Below are 16,159 nucleotides of genomic sequence, written 5' to 3'. Positions count from 1 at the left end.
CAATGAAAAATGAGACTTCTTATTTCATGATGATGATGGTAATAATAATAATAATAATAATAATAATAATAATAATAATAATAATAATAATTTATTATTTGTATCCTGCCCATCTGACTGGGTTGCCCCAGGCACTCTGGGCAGCTTCCAACATAGATAAAAACATAATGAAACAGTAAACATTTTTTAAGAAAAAAAATTTCTATGTAGGGCTGCTTTCAGACGTCTTCTAAAGGTTGTATAGTTACTTATCTCCTTGGCTCAGGGGTTGCATAACTCCATACCCTCCAACTTTTCTCCAATGGAAATAGGGACGTCTTTAGGAAAAGTGGGACATTCCAGGATGAAATCAGAAACCTGTAAATCCAGGACTGTTACTAGAAAATAGGGACAGCTAGAGGGTCTGTTTCTGCCTCTGACCATGGAAGCAGAGCTAGCCATTGATAGTCTTATCTTATCCCTGTTACGTGGGATCTGTTCCTTTTTATTGTACACGATCTGCATTAATGGTAAAACCCATGTAGGGAGCTTAAGCCCACAACCCAATACACTACTTACTTAGACTCATGGAATTGTAGAGTTGGAGGGGGCCACGAGGGCCCTCTAGTTCAACCCCCTGCAATGCAGGAATCTTTTGCCCAATGTGGGACTCGAACTCGCGACCCTGAGGTTAAGCGTCTGGTGCTCTATCCCCAGCAACTGAGCTATCCCCACGATGCAAAATATGTGTCAGAATAAAGGCTCATTGAACTGAGCAAGATTTACTTCCCGGTACCCGGTAGGCAATGTGGTGAAAATCACTTTTAATAGTTAAATAAGAATATAAAGGATATCTTTATAATCCCCCCCCCCACCAACATTTTATTTTACAGGGTCTTTGTCTGTCTATACTGGTGTTATTTATATGCATTTGATCAATAAACAAAGTATTTCTGTGTTAAGAAATTGTAGTTTATATTTATTAACAGCAAAACATGACTCAGCAATGGTGTAACACTCTTCCCCCTCTAGGAGAAAGGACATCAAACAGCAACAAGTTTAGTTTAAAAAAACTAAAGGTGCAAGGGGAAAAAACACAAGAAAAGTTCCAGTAGCTTATTGGATGCAATTATATTTTGGGTGGGGAGCCTGTAGCCTTCCAGATGTTGTGAAACTACAAATCCCATCCACCCTGCTGGCAAATGGAAAGCCAGAGCGCCAACCCTCCCCGTCCTTCGATTACATTTTCTTCTCTCTCTCTCCTAACTCTCCTAAGCGTTGAAGGCTAGAGTGTCGCTCCCTGGCTCCAGATTCCCATTCAAAATCTAGGATAGGACCCATTCACCCACTTGCTCTAATAATGTTGACATCCTTGCCTTCTTTGGGAACACCTCCTGGCCCCGTTTGCGTCATCAAAGTTCCCCCAAAAGCCCAGTTCCAGGAATCGGTGCTCAAGAAGGCTCGGAAGACGGAAGAAGGCAGCCTTTTACTCCGTTACTGAACCTGCCCCTTTCTTGTTCCTGGAAAAAGTGACCCAGGCAAGATAACCCTGACTGGTCCTCTTCCGTAACATGCAGTGGCTGCTGTGAAGAAGGACCAGGGGTTAAAGAGCGCCCAGCTTGACCCATAAGCTCCTCCTTCTTGCTCTGGGGTATGCTGTAAGTTTCCAACCTCGCCGGAGCCTGTGAGGAATCTTGAGGGAAAGGGTTGCGGTTGGGTAACTGGTTTCTCCCACTGGGGACAGGAGGGTGGGGCAGGTTCTTTTTCTTCTTTTTCCCAACGGGAATGGGGGGCGGTGGGACCGCCGGGGGGGACAGGGGGCTGACAGCCTCTGTGGACACTTGGACCTTGACATTGTTCTTGAAGCGCTGGCGCCGGGTGCCCACATCCTTGTGCAGTGTTCCGTCAGCTGGCGGGGGGGTTGGAATATCATGGGATCTGGCAGGTTGTCCACAAACCAGCTTTGCACAGCTCCCCACCTGGGTGTCGCTCGTGCGGCCCTTGTCTGGGCCGGAAAGAGGCACCGGCGGAATAGGCCTGCTGAAATCCTTAGTGTTCAGGGATGAGCTCCAAAATTCTGGAGGCGGGGAATGAGGATGAAAAGAGAGAGAACAAACTGTTAAAAAAGCATTTGCTGGGTGCTCAAAGCTCTAGCCTGGCTATGATTATCTTTGTCAGGCCAGAAAAAAGAAGAAGGTGGAGATGCATTGGTTGTGGTTGCTAGGCAACCACTGGGAGCAATCTGCATCCATCAGTGACTAATATTGTTAGGAAGCAGTTTTATACTTGAGCCACATCTGCACCTTTATATTTATGAGTTGTACTGTACTGCTTTAAACAGTCATGGCTCCCCTTCAAAGAATCCTGGGCAACTGTAGTTTATGGTTGCTGAAAGTTATTGAGAGACCTCCGACCCTCTTCCCCTCAAAAAGCTGCATTCAACAAACTGCAGTTCCCAGAATTCTTTGCGGGAAGCTACAACTGTTAAAGAGGCATAATACGGCTTTCAGTGCAGAAGTGGCCTTGATCAGTACAGTGGTACCTCAGGTTAATAACTTAATTCGTTCTGGAGGTCCGTTCTTAACCTGAAACTGTTCTTAACCTGAGGTACCACTTTAGCTAATGGGGCCTCCCAGCACCGCCATGACGCAATTTCTGTTCTCGTCCTGAAGCAAAGTTCTTAACCCGAGGTACTATTTCTGGGTTAGCGGAGTCTGTAACCTGAAGCGTCTGTAACCTGAGGTGCTACTGTAATGTTTCTTGGGGGATCATCTGGCTGGATGTGGCCTCCCAGACCTCTCTGTTTGGCCTTTGGGATTCCCCCAGGCCTTGCCTCTGACTTGCCCTGCCTCGCACCCCCCTTGAGTGTCTTTTGCCTGGCTGAAAATCTGCCCTAGAGCTCTTGCTTGGATGAAAGTCAGGGAGGGGAGGTGTCTCTGGAAACTTAGCCAACTGTAGGATTAGTTGCTCCACCCACTTTCCCCACTGGCCCCGCCCACTTTTGGTAAGTTGACCTCAGGAAATAATGCAGCCCGTGAGATGGAGAAGGTTCTCCACCTCTGACACCCCCTGTCACTGAGCTGTGTATCCCCCACCCCTGTCAAGGAGCCTAGGAGGTTAAAAGCCAGGCAGGTGAGTGTGGGCTGCTGAAGTGGGGTTGCTGTTCAGGGGTTTGGTGCTGGATGGAGATTTCTACCACCGAGTCAACACTGAGCCACTCACCAAGCCCCAAGTGAGCGATGGCCTCCAGCTGCTGGCAGGATGAGGCCTCCCAGATGAGCAGAGGAAGGCGCAGAGAGAGAGGGAGGATGTCCCTGAGGCAGTGGGCAGGGGGAGGGAAGAGGAGAAAGGCTGTCAAAACTCAGCCAGAACTTTGAAGAAAAAACAGTGCACTTGGAAACCAGAAACCAGAACATTCAATTTATATCTTTTTCTAAGCGGGAAATCATAGAATCATAGATTTGGAAGGAACCACAAGAGTAATCTAGTCCAACCTCCTGCAGTGCAGAAATCTTTCATCCAACATGGGGCCGTGAGTGTAGACAGGATTTTTGTCAGGGGGGCAGAACTGATGTGATTGGTCAGTTAGTTAAGTTTTCCTATTGTTTTACTTGATGGGGGCAGCTGCCCCCTGCCCCCCCCCCTGGCTACACCCATGACTGGGGCTCGAACCCACAACCCTGAGATTAACATCTGGAGAGTCACTCCCAACACCTGGAGGGTCACAAGTTCCCCATCCCTGGGCTACACTGACCAGCATTCCAGAGTTTCAGGCGGTGTCTTTCACAGTCACACCTGGCCATAGCTACAGTGATTGTGCTCAACCCCTGTGCCCTGACACTTCCCCCAAAAGCTGACATTTTAAAAGAAGATGGTCAGATAGGAGCACTAGACAATTCACTCAAGGACCTTCTCCATATATATATATTCAGGAGTCTTGGTTGTCATTGAACCACCATAGGGGATGATGGTGGTCTCCAAAGGTGGCAAGCCACTTACGGGGTTATGCAGTAGGAAGCAATGAGGTGCAGGAGGCTGGGGAAGGTCAAATCCGAGCCCTCTAGGAAGATGACTGGAGAACATAAGAAACAGATGGAGAAAAGTTAACCCCGGGCCAGAGTTGGGACAAATTTCCTCCCCAAAATTCTCCTCCATGAAAATTATTCCCAGAACACTTGAATAATCCCCCGAACTTGCAAGGCAAATGCATTCGCCACCCTCACCTGCACGCTCCTGGCATAAGCAATGGGTCGTCACAAAAGCTGGTGATGAATTGTCGGGGAGGCGTAAACACAGGACTTGACATTGCCGCGTATTTGATCTCCGCACTAAAAATGTCTGGGAGTGGGGAGAAGGGGGGAGAGAAGCATGAAAGCAGGTTAAGGTAGGCTATAATAACAGGGACACACAGACAGCAGCATCAATAGGTGGGAAGAGGTTCCAAATGCTAACTTTTTTTAAAATGCAAGCTCTGTAGGAAATAGAATATACTAAGAAAGCACGGCTGCATTTGGATTACCCGTTTTTGCAGGTGGGATGCTGGTGTTGTAAATTTCCTGTATGAGCGAAGGGATTAAAGTAGATGGCGTGTGAGGCCCACTCTGATTCTATGGCCACAAGGAATTCTGGGAACTATAGTTTTTTAAGGGTGCTGAGAGTTGTTAGGAGGCCCCTATTCCCCTCACAGTGCTACATTTTCCAGAGTCGCCTGTGAAGACGGATTGACTGTTAAACCGTTCTGGGAGTTCTGCCTTCTCACTTTTGTGGAAATGGAGACATCCAGCAGGTGAAGCTGTCTCCCTCACAAATGCATTCCTACACTGCAGCCTGAATTTCAGACGTTCATGTGCTTCCTGAATGGAAAGGAGACTCTGTTGAAAGGGGAAAGTTGCAGCCCAAGCCAGTGGGGGAAGTCACTCAGAGTATGCTCAGAAGCACTATTCTCATCACTCCTGTGCTCTAAAGTGGGGGGCTAATGACGAAACCCTGTCGATCCTCACCCCGGGAGGTTCACGCTGAAGGATGTGAAGTGCAGCGGCCGAGTTGATGCCCAGCTGGAGCCAAACTGGCTGAGTGAGGCGCAGTCGTCCCACGAGGCTGATGCTCCGGGGGGAGGCCACCGTCCCGTGCCGTGGGTTGGCATAAGGCTCGGGATAGTCGTAGATCGGGTTCCGAGTCATCCTGAGAGGGAACAAAAACCTCCCCTGAGTCCGGCGTGAGGTACTGAAAGGGGCGCAAACAACAGGCAACCCAAGAGACCTGGCCTGCTTACCATGACTTTACTTTATTCCGTAATTTTTTTTAAATTAGATTTTGCAAATTCATTCACACAAATGTTATTCTTGCAAAAGTTAACATTTTACACAGGATTCTTCCAAATCCTAGGACTTCCCTCCCCCCCCCCCCGTGGGTTCTTTAAATAACTTTTTCTACTGCATATTCTAAATCCATCTAGTTTACAGTCCTCCAATGTATCCAAAGTCTATGTATCATTGCAAGAGTTATTTAAAGCCTGCCAAAGAGCTCAAGTGTTTACAGTGGTCTTTCAAATACAGTCTATATTTGCCCCACTCTCTGTTGAAGTTTTGGTCCTCCTGATTTCTGATTTCCCTGGTCAATCTTGCCATCTCTGCATAGTCTAATAATTTCATCTGCCAGTCTTACTTTATTCCATTTCTATCCCGTGACATCACGCATGTTGGGAGGAGGCTGCAAGGCCTGCTGCCACCGCAGGGAGATCCCGCGAGGCCTGGGCCCTCAAGATTGGCGGGGGCTCAGTCCTGTCCCAACATACTTTGAGGGGTGTCTGCAAGCCCATAGATTTGGTGCCTATGGCTTTTGAAGCACAGTTGAAGTGCATGTTTCCCCCTCAGAGAATTATGGGCGCTGTAGTTAGTCTGTTAAGGTTTGCTGAGAATAGTAACTCTGCGAGGGGTAAATAGCAGTGCCAGGAATTCCTGAGGGAAAGAATGTGCTTGAAAGGCATTGCTGTGTACGCAGCCTTTGAGTGTATACTTGTGGCTGAAATGTGAGAGAGCACCTGGGGCACAGGAAGCTGTCTTGCATGGCTTCTTCCGCCTAGCTCAATATTGTCTATGCTGACTCAGTGGCAGATCTACATTTTGGGGGCCCTGAAGCTTGAACTGTCTTGGGGGCCCCTTCTCAACCAGCAATGAGGTCTGGGTCACCACTGTTATCGACTTCGGTGGTGTTGTTCCACGACAGATCACCACACTTTTCTAACATTGGTGCTACGGACTCAAACTTGTTGAGATATACTGTAAAAGGTAAAGGGACCCCTGACTATTAGGTCCAGTCGTGACCGACTCTGGGGTTGCGGCGCTCATCTCGCTTTATTGGCCGAGGGAGCCAGCGTACAGCTTCCAGGTTATGTGGCCAGCATGACTAAGCCGTTTCTGGCAAACCAGAGCAGAGCATGGAAACGCCGTTTACCTTCCCGCCAGATTGGTATCTATTTATCTACTTGCACTTTGACGTGCTTTTGAACTGCTAGGTTGGCAGGAGCAGGGACCGAGCAACTGGAGCTCATCCTGTCGTGGGGATTCGAACTGCCGACCTTCTGATCGGCAAGTCCTAGGCTCTGTGGTTTAACCCACAGCGCCACCCACAACAACAAAATGAGTCAATTCAAATTGTGCGACTCAAATTGGGTCTACCAGACCCTCATTTTTTAAGCAATGTGGGCTTGAGGGTCTCTGAAGCTTAAGCTTCATTGGTTTCATACTACAGTAGATCCATTCCTACACTGGCCAGCAGCATCTCTCCAGCAGAGAAAGGTCTTCCCCAGCCCTATCTCGAAAGAGAGAGAGAGAAAGAGAGAGAAATCAAGGGGAGGGAAGGATATCTGGCAGGCACCAAGGAAGGCCTACAGACATATGTGTGCCCATGGCTAGGACACTAGTAGCCACAATGGCCATTTTCTTCCTCCACAGTCAGAGGCAGTATGGCTCTGGAAATCGTAGTATGGAAATCGCAAGTGGGTAGATTCAGGATTTCCAGACGCATCTGGTTGGCTAGCGTGAGAACAGGATGCTGAACTTAGATGGGTCTTTGGCCCTGATCCTCTTTTTATGTTAGATGGAGAAACAGCTCCGTCCTATGCATCTTATTTTCATTCTCTGCAGAAATCCAACAGGTGCAGATTATCCTTGTGTGGAAATACAAGGAGCACCTGTTGAGTTTCTGCAACACCGTCGCATTGGTTTTTTAAAATTATTTTTAAGCCCAGGAACATGCCAGGGAGGGGAAGTTGCCACCCTCTGCAGAGACACAGCTGGATCGAACATGAGCTGAAGGCGGGAGCCATCCTCGAGCTGTTACAAAACACAGCGGGGGTGAGAGACGAGAAAGTAAGGCAGGCTATGAATCAGCTCCGTGGCATGAGAAGCTGCAATTTGGAGACAGGGGAGGAGCACAGCTTTGAGGGGATCACTCATCTGCTGCCCTGCCCCACAGGGGGAAGGAGAAGCCTGTGGAAATGGGCTTCCCGCTGGTGTGGGGAGAACTAACCCCTTTGTCCTCACCCCCAACCCAAAACAAAGCTGAAAAAGCTTCTCACTTTGGCTTAATGACCCCCTTTGTTCCATTTGCCATCTCTCCCACCCACAAACAGTCCCGATGCAGACGGCAAGTTCCTTAACCACCACCACATGTATAAAGCACATGGCATTTTCCATGTGCTATCAATACATTTTTTTTACAATAAAATAAGGCAGTTTCCTGACTGCAGGCTCAGCCATCTAAAAGGCATGACACAGAAGGAAAAGGAATGGGGAGGGAAGAGGAAAGCAAGCATGGGAACAGGGTGATGGAAGGAGCCTGGATAAATCTCCCCCTAGCTGTGATATTCTTGCTTATGGCTTTCGTTTAGCTAATTTGGCAGCTCACGGGAAAATAAAAACAGCAACAATAAAATACACTAAAACTCCTTTAAAATAATAGTAAAAATAAATCAAGGAAAAAATGAAACGGGCCATGTAAATATCATAGAATCATAGAGTTGGAAGGGACCCCTAGGGTCATCTAGCCCAACCCAGTGTGATGCAGGAATCATACATGACAGATGACCATCCAGCGCTGAGGGCCTTCTGGCAGTTCCCTTACTGCAAGAAGTGAGGTTACAGGGAACCAGGCAGAGGGCCTTCTCGGCAGTGGTGCCCACCCTGTGGAACACCCTCCTATCAGATGTCACGGAAATAAACAACTATCTGGCTTTTAGAAGACATCTGAAGGCAGCCCTGTTTAGGGAAGTTTTTAATGTTTGAAGTTTTATTCTGGTTTTAATGTTCTGTTGGGAGCTGCCCAAAGTGGCTGGGGAAACCCAGATGGGCGGGGTATAAATAATAAAATTATTATTATTATTAAACATGTGTGAATGAACTATATTTCTTAAAGACACACCATTCTCCCCTGTGCCTCATTCCAAAGGAGCACAAAACCTGGTTAAGTGCCAAGGGCCCGCCAGCAACACGGGGGGTTAGAAGTGAGATCTGTGTTTCCTAGAGGAGAAGGCCTGGGAGCAAAAGTGTGCCTGAAGTCAAAACAGTGAGAGGTCTGAATTTCAGCACTGAGCAGTTCCAGGGGATGGACCAGCAGGAGGAGAGACAAGCAGCAGCAGAAGCGACAAATTCAGTGAGATGAAAGCAGCGGCAAGCAGAGCGTGTGAGACAACAAGTGCTATATTCACGGCTGGCAATTCATAATAATAATACTAAACAGTCATCAAGGTCTCTCCTGAGCTGCAGTGCTTGTGGTTGGGGAAACCATGGGCCCTGGCAGTTCTACAATGTCCTCCTAATGGAGCCAATAGGAGTTTCCTTTCCCTCCCCACTGCAAGCCTAATTGTGGCACAAGAGGGGGGGGGAGGTCACACAGGATGGGGAGGGTTAATCTTTTATTTCCCAGCTATGACACACAACCCCCAAACACACACACATCCACCTCACACAAGATTTAGGGGTTTTTTTGGGGGGGGACCTATCAGATCCATCTGTTGGAATGGATCAGGCTAGGACTGATTTGAATCTCTTCTCAGCCACCCATAAAGCCCAGCGGGTGACCTACCTGATTTGGTTGTGAGGCTAAAATGGGGAGGGGGGCAAACCACGTATGCTGCTTTGAGCTCCTAGTGTGGGAAAGCAGGATATAAATGTAAGAAACAAAAGAAAATGAAGTCTAACTACCTCACAGGGTTGTTGGGAGGTGGGGGCGGGGAAGAGAGCCACTCTAGGGGATGGGAACATGAGCCAATTAGCCAAAAATGCTGGGCTCAGCTAGGCCAGGCTCCCATAGTACAGTTGGTAGAGCATGAGACTCTTGATCTTGGGGCCGTAGGTTTGAGTCCCGCATTGGGCAAGAAGATTCCTACATTCATACAGGGGGTTGGACTAGTGACCCTCATGTCCCTTCCAATTCTACAATTCTATAATCCATCCCCACAACTCTTGACATGCACAGGGGGCGGGGCAGGAGTGACATCAACATAAGGCCAAAGATGAGGTGCACAATCACATGCAAAGACATGCGGGAAGAGGGAAAGAGGAAGAATGGTGTTTCCTTCCTTCCTTCCTTCCTCCTGACATCGTATAAATGGGGGCCCGGGATGGGGTCCTTTCAATTGGAGCTGGACAAGGCCTTGTTTGCCAATGATACACAAATCCTGGGCTGGGGAACCTGGTGCCCTCCAAACAGACTCAAACTCCCATCAGCCCTGCCAGCAAGGCCAGCGGTCAGGGATGGGTGTGTGTTTGTGTTGTTCATGAACATGCCCTGGCCAGCATCCCACTCTTGAGCTCAGCAACCCAGGAACCAAAGCTCCCACCTTTCACCAGTGAACACCAGTAAGCCCGTTTCTGCAAACCCAACAGTCCTAGTGCCCAGGGACCATCTAAGATATAATAGCTGTGAGATGCCCCCCTGGGGACATGGGTAAGTATCCCACTCAGTCCTACTCAGAGTAGAACCCTTTGAAATCAATGGCTGCGCGACTGACTTAAGTTTTGATTTCAGCTGGGTCTATTAAGAGTAGGACTGAGCTGGATACAACCCTATGCATGCTGACTCAGGCACAACCCCTCACTGAGTTCTGGAGTAGGGGGGCAGGTTAAGAGAGTGTAGGGTCCAGGCCAGTGTAGCTCAGCATGTCAAGGCTGCAATTTAGAAGACTTGGGTTCAAAATCCCCAGCCATGAAGCCTTGGGCCAGGCACAACTTCTCACCCTAAGTCTACCTCGCAGCGTTGTTGTAGGATAAAAAACGGGGAGGGAGAAAGTGCTGTGCGCCACATCATATCCCTTGGAGGAAAGGCAGGATATAAAATACTGCAGAATAAAATAAAGCTTTCCCAGTGCCCCCAGACGCTAGCAACCCACTTAATCCCGAGTGACTCCCATCCTCTGGCGCCAGATACAGAAGGAGGCTTGTCCCTTCACCCTAGGGATGGGGGAACCGGCAACTGCTCCACAGATCTTGCTGAAATCCAGCTCTTCACAGCCCTGACCATTGGCCATGCATACCGGCTGTTGGGAGATGGGTTTGAACAGCCCATGGGGGAGCAACGGGAGAGTCTAACTTTTTCCTCCTCTGCCATGCGGCTGAGAAACCAGAGCTGGAAATGACCTCAGGAGTCTCAGCTCCCAGTTCCTTCCTGATCAGCAGCACACCCCAGTATAACATCCCCGCACAAAACACACACGCAGCACACTTTCTAGCAACGGGACTACAGAGGTGGCCTCCACGTGACCAGCTGTATCCTTTAGACGGCACTGCCCTCCCCGAAGCAAGGAGTCCACAAACAAGGAAATCAACTGCTGCGGGGAAGCGCCGTTGGCACCAGTTCCCAGCAATCGAGTTTGGTCAATAGAGGAAGGGAGGGAATTCCCATCTACAACGCCCCCCTCCCCAATCCAGGGTACCCCAAGCAAGCCCCCCTCCCCATCCTCGCCACTCACCTCTCCTCTCTCCGGCAACTCCACGGCGTGCTCCTTTGCCTCCCCTATTGCACTCGGTTTCTCTCTCGGCTGCGCTCATCTCAGCTGCCTGAAGACGTCTTGGCTGAGATCCAGCTCCGGGGCGAGGCTTGGGCAAGCGGCACCGGGAAGGAGGGTGGGCACCTGGCTCTCAACAACAAACTCTTACTTCATGGGCTGAAATCTTGAGAAGGCTGAGCTCACCGCAGGGCTCCTGCCACGGAAGAGGCGGCTGGCTTTGCAAAATGCCAAGGAGTAGCAGCAGCAGCAGCAGATTTCACAGAATCATAGAATGGTTGGAAGGGACCCCGGGGTCATCCAGTCCAACCCCCTGCAATGCAGGAATCTTTTTGCCCAATGTGAGGTTCGAACTCACGCCCCTGAGATTAAGAGTCTCATGCTCTTACCAACTGAGCTATCCAGGTCAGTTTGATTGGAAACAGAAAAAGGGAAGAAAGCACAAAAAGGGGGGAGTCACTGAGCAAGTGCAGAAAGCCTTCCATGTTTCAAACCCCTCTGTAATAGCGTTTACCAACCTAGGGCTCCCACAGTGATGGGATATGCAGCCAGAAACATCTGGAGAGTCCCAGATTGGCAAAGTTTGCTCCAGAAGTATTATTGTTTAGCAGGGAAGGTTTATTCAGATTCCCACTCTCATTTTTTTTTCTTGCTACTTCTCTAGGTTTGTCAGGGAGCCCTAGAATGGAAAATCAGTTCCCAGAGTTCAGCTCCCAAGTAGTGAGAATCACAGAATCGTAGGCTAGGAAGGGACCTCAGGGGTCATTTAGTCCAACCCCCTGCAATGCAGGGATCACAGCTAAAAAAGAGAGAAATTATAATAATGACTTTCCAAACAGCCTAAGGTAGGCCAAGGAAGGCATCTTCTCTGAGTGCTACCTGGTCAGAGGTGCTAAACTGGAATCAAATTGCCATGCACTCTGTTGACAGTACAGTTTTAAAATTATGTTGAAAGAGGCAAAACGCTTCTTTCATTAGGGTAATAAGGAAGCATTCAATTTCCAACACTTTCCAAACAGGCCTGCAAAATAGCACTACATGGAACCCTGGAAAACATCTGCCAGTTGGGCAGTGGTTTAAACTAGCTCTTTATTCAGGATTGTGAGGACTAGAATATTATGTCATTTTTAGGGGAAGGGCCACAGAACAGTCCCTGGTTCAGTCCCTGGCAGCAACAGGTAGGACTGGGAAAGAGACATTGTGTGAAATCCTAGACGGCAGCTGCCGGTCAGTGCAGGCAAAACTAAATCCAATGGGCAAATGGTCTCACTTGTGGTGCCTCCAGACAACCTGTTTGCTGAGCATTCGTCCTCAATTGCTTGTGGGGTGACCATACACTTTACCATTAATCATTTGTTCAACCTACACTTTGCAGTGCATTTCCCCATCACTTTCCAAAGAGCAAAACGTCAGGTTTTTGGTTTTTTTAAAGTGGATTTATTGTGCTAGGGTGGCAGAGCACTTAAATGTCTTTTAATTGCAGAAACCTACATTTCTGGCATGCATCTTTCAGCCCAAGGGCCACACTCCCTTGTGGACAACCGCCAAGGGGCCGCTGCTCAGTGGTGGGCGGGGCCAGAGTCAAAAAGGTCAAAGAGTGCATGCACTCTTCCTCTCCACATACTTGCATCCAGGCAAGTAAGAAGCATCGCAATTCAAGGACTCATTCCAGCCAGGCCCAAAGCCCTAAAGATGGCTTGGGAACAGGGTCCATGAGGGGGGTCGCCTGGGGGAGTGCCCTGAGGGCTGAACAGCATCCTGGGTGCAGGTGGGCAACCACCAGCTCAGCTGCCACCTGCGGCCCCTCGCTTTGTGTGGCCCCTGGTGTGTCCAGAAGCTGCCCTAATCTTCTGCCCCAACACAGTCCTGTTTCCATTGCCTCTCTGGCTCCACCCACCACTGCTGGTGGCTCCGCCCACTGCCGATATACAGCCCCGCCCCCTGACAGGTCACCCCTGAAGGAATGTCGCCCTCTACCAAAGAATATAGGTTGCAACTTCCATGAAAAGCTTGCATTGCCCTTGCCAAGCTACCCAAACATTTTATAAGGGAAGATCTCTACAGGGCAAAGGAACAAAGGAACCCGGGTGCCATAGCTCATGTCCCAGAGCTCAAAACAAGGCAGAAGTTCTACAGTGGTACCTTGGGTTACAGTTGCTTCAGGTTACAGACTCTGCTAACCCAGAAATAGTACCTTGGCTTAGGAACTTTGCTTCAGGATGAGAACAGAAATTGCACGGCGGCGGCAGCGGCGGGGCCCCATTAGCTAAAGTGGTGCTTCAGGTTAAGAACAGTTTCAGGTAAGAACGGACCTCCAGAACGAATTAAGTTCTTAACCCGAGGTACCGCTGTATTTGCCAGACACAAGTAGGGCTGAATGAGGCAGTTCCTAAGTACAGTGGACGCTCGGGTTGCGAACGTGATCCATGTGGGAGGCACGTTCGCAACCCGCAGTGCTGCGTCTGCGCAGGTTGCGATTCAGCAAGCGCCGAAAGTAACCCGCTCTGGTACTTCCGGGTTTCGGCGTGTCCATATCCTGAAAACGTGCAACCTGAAGCGTCTTAACCCGAGGTATGACTGTATAGCTTCCTGTACAGCAGCCTCATTGCTTTGAGTTGCCTGTCCAGCGTTCAAATGGGAACCATTCATCCCAGCTAATAATGTGAGGTCGGGAAGGAATTTTCTTCATCTGCAGCAAAATATTTCATTTTGGCCAGATGTTTTTTTGTTTTTGGTTTGTCTTCTTGAAGATCATCTTGGTCAAAGCCTCTGCTCACAAGCCTTAATTGGCTCTTCTTGTTTAGCCGCAATAAAGTTTTTCCATCTCTTCTGTTTTAGCACCTGAGAGTTTCTCGTTCGTTTCTGTGCTTTCTGAGAAGCAGCGCTTGTGAGCAAAGGAGAAATGGGCAGGAAAGAGACAGAACAAAGGTCTAGCCCAGCTTTGAAGAAAGAAGGAAGGAAGGAAGGAGCCATGGCGGGGAGCGGGGTGTGGGGAGGGGAAGGATCTGGTTGGTTGGTGGGAGTCAGGAATCCCTTTGAGTCTTTCTGCTCTTGTTCCAGCTGCCTGGCCAATTCCTGGGCAAAAACATCTTAAGAACTTAAGGAGAGCCCTGCAGGATCAGGCCAAACACCTGTGTAGTGCAGTATCCTGTTCTCACGGTGGCCAGCCAGATGATTTTGGGGAAGCCCGAAAGCAGGACCTGAGAGCAACAACAATTCTCCCCACTTGCAGTTCCCAGCAACTAGAATTCAGGGGCCTGTTGCCTCTGACAGCCGAGGGAGAACAAAGTGATTATGGCTAGTAGCCATGGATACCCTCACCCCCCATGAATTTCATTAAGCTTTTATATCAGTTGCCCCACACACACACACACACACACACACACACACACACACACACGGCTGGACAATTATATATATCCAAAACCATTTTGTGAAGTCAATTTTTTGCTATCAGTTCATAATCTCTGACCTGGCAACATACCACAGATCACAATGTGTTTGGCTGTGTGCTATGCGAAAATCACAATGTGGGGGAAAACCTTGAAGCCAGCCGATGCTTCTCTTCAATTTCTGCAGCCCCTGTTAACTCTGATGGCTCAGCTCTCCCCTGCCTCACGCAGGCTGGGGGGGGGGGGCAGAGAATCACAAGGGCAGGCGCCGGCAAAAATCACAAGATGGGAAAAACCATGAAGCAGCCAATGCCTCTCCTTAGCTCCATGCTTATTTCAGGCATCGTGATCTATCGGCACCATATTTTTCGCTCTATAAGACACATTTTTTCCTTCCTAAAAAGTAAGGGGAAATGTGTGTGCGTCTTATGGAGCGAATGCAGGCTGCGCAGCTAGAGGGAGGAGCGCTCCCTCTTCGCTCAGTAGGCTTTGCGTTGTTTTCTTGTTTCTTGTTTTCCTCCTCTAAAAACTAAGTGCATCTTATGGTCGGGTGAGTCTTATAGAAAGAAAAAATACGGTATATCATGATGCTTAGATGGTGATATCTCAATGTTGAAAACCAGTTATCGCCCCACCCTATGGTTCGCCTCTATAATAGTCCCATCCTTATGTCAGACATTGTGATTTATCCATATATTGCAATGTTTAGCTGATGAATACATTGCGTTGCTGAAAACCATGTATCGCCCAGCCTTACAGATACCACCACTGCTACAGCCTCCTCAAAAGTAACAGGGAAGTGTTCAGGACAGTGGTAGCCAACCGAATGTTTGGAACTCCCATCAGCCCCAGCAAGCATGGACAATAATATGAGGACAATGGAGGTTGTAGGGTCTGCGATCTGCCTTCTAACTGCCATCTCTCCCTCCCCTCCCCTTCCCCCACCCCGCCCCAAAGCAGCATCTCCTCCCTTCTCAGTCCAAACAAGCAAACCTCAGAGACAGCTGGTCTCCAGTTAAAAAGCCAGGCTTGGAAGCTGGAGGGAGGTATTTCACTTTGGTGTTTTATTGGATGTTTCTTCCAGAAAGAGAGGAGCTGCCGTCAATGCCCAGCCCCAAACACGGAGGGAGGGGCACGCTGGGCAAGCACAATCAAAACTGCCGCAGAACCAACAGGGGGCTGGAGGGGGAGGGCTCCACGCCAAGGGCCCCCGTCACTAGGGGCAGCGATGCTGGTATGATTCCAAGGTAACTGCAAGCAAGCCCTTCTCCTTTCCACCTGCTGCAGCCCAAACTGGGGTGGTTCGGGGTGGTCTTTGCTGCTCCAAAGTCCCTTGGTTTCCAAGAGAGAGAAGCTGTGCCTGTTCCAGGAGAAGCGAGAGAGCCAAAGTCTGTGCTGCTAGACCTTGCGCACGGAATACTTGCCCTTCTGGAGTTGCGAGACGTAGATTTTGGTCTTGCTGCCGTCTTCCCTGCGCAGCCAAACCTCCCCAGTACTGATGGCAGTGATCACAGCCCTAGAGGAAAGGGAGAAGAATCAGGGGTGGACAGGCAGAACGTTTCTTGGGGGGGGGGGGCAAGGCAGCATCTCGCACAGGCCCTGATCTCAACATGCCAGCCGTCTCCAAACCTCACTCCAAAGGAACGCAGCTTATACCAAGTCGGACTACTGGCAATGGCTCTGCAAGGTTTCGAAAATGGGGTCTCTACATGGAGATGGGACCTGGGACCTCCTGGATGCAACAGAGGTTCTATATCGTGCTTCTATGACCATTCCCATCTCT

The 16,159-nt window shown here is 49.3% G+C and overlaps 2 protein-coding genes across 7 annotated transcripts in view; both read right to left on the bottom strand.

The window, feature by feature from the left end:
- Positions 1–929: 929 nt before the first annotated feature.
- Positions 930–11,249, bottom strand: RIN1 (Ras and Rab interactor 1). 3 transcript variants are annotated; one of them, XM_081843013.1, is made up of 7 exons: positions 10,949–11,249; positions 10,217–10,291; positions 4,980–5,160; positions 4,203–4,317; positions 3,979–4,051; positions 3,202–3,293; positions 930–2,056 (listed from the first exon to the last, which is right to left on the bottom strand). In XM_081843013.1, exons 2-7 carry the CDS (start codon positions 10,285–10,287, stop codon positions 1,431–1,433), a joined length of 1,158 nt encoding a protein of 385 aa, XP_081699139.1. In that variant the 5' UTR covers positions 10,288–10,291; positions 10,949–11,249; the 3' UTR covers positions 930–1,430. The 3 variants fall into 3 exon arrangements, with proteins under 3 accessions (XP_081699139.1, XP_081699141.1, XP_081699140.1); XM_081843015.1 differs by lacking the exon at positions 10,217–10,291 and adding an exon at positions 9,064–9,124 and having other exon boundaries at positions 10,949–11,246; XM_081843014.1 differs by lacking the exon at positions 10,217–10,291 and having other exon boundaries at positions 10,949–11,243.
- Positions 11,250–15,418: 4,169 nt separating this feature from the next.
- BRMS1 (BRMS1 transcriptional repressor and anoikis regulator) overlaps positions 15,419–16,159 on the bottom strand; it is an 18,079-nt gene continuing 17,338 nt past the window's right edge. For all 4 annotated transcript variants that reach the window (XM_081842894.1, XM_081842895.1, XM_081842896.1 and 1 more), the window contains one exon: positions 15,419–15,892. In XM_081842894.1, coding sequence (XP_081699020.1) covers positions 15,775–15,892 — 118 coding nt within the window. In that variant the 3' untranslated portion in view covers positions 15,419–15,774. The remainder of the gene's footprint in view (positions 15,893–16,159) is intronic.

Source organism: Podarcis erhardii (assembly GCF_964252035.2).
Source record: "Podarcis erhardii genome assembly, chromosome: 15".
Taxonomy (NCBI): domain Eukaryota; kingdom Metazoa; phylum Chordata; class Lepidosauria; order Squamata; family Lacertidae; genus Podarcis; species Podarcis erhardii.
Note: the sequence above shows the minus strand (reverse complement) of the source record. Positions and strands in the feature narration are given on the sequence as shown.

Coding starts and splice junctions, on each gene's coding strand:
- RIN1 (XM_081843013.1), bottom strand. CDS start 10,287: ATGATGTGGCGCACAGCACTTTCTCCCTCCCCGTTTTTTATCCTACAA. Junction 5,161..10,216: donor CGCTGCGAGGTAGACTTAGG/GTGAGAAGTTGT, acceptor GTTCCCTCTCAG/GATGACTCGGAACCCGATCT. Junction 4,052..4,202: donor CTTATGCCAGGAGCGTGCAG/GTGAGGGTGGCG, acceptor TATGTTCTCCAG/TCATCTTCCTAGAGGGCTCG.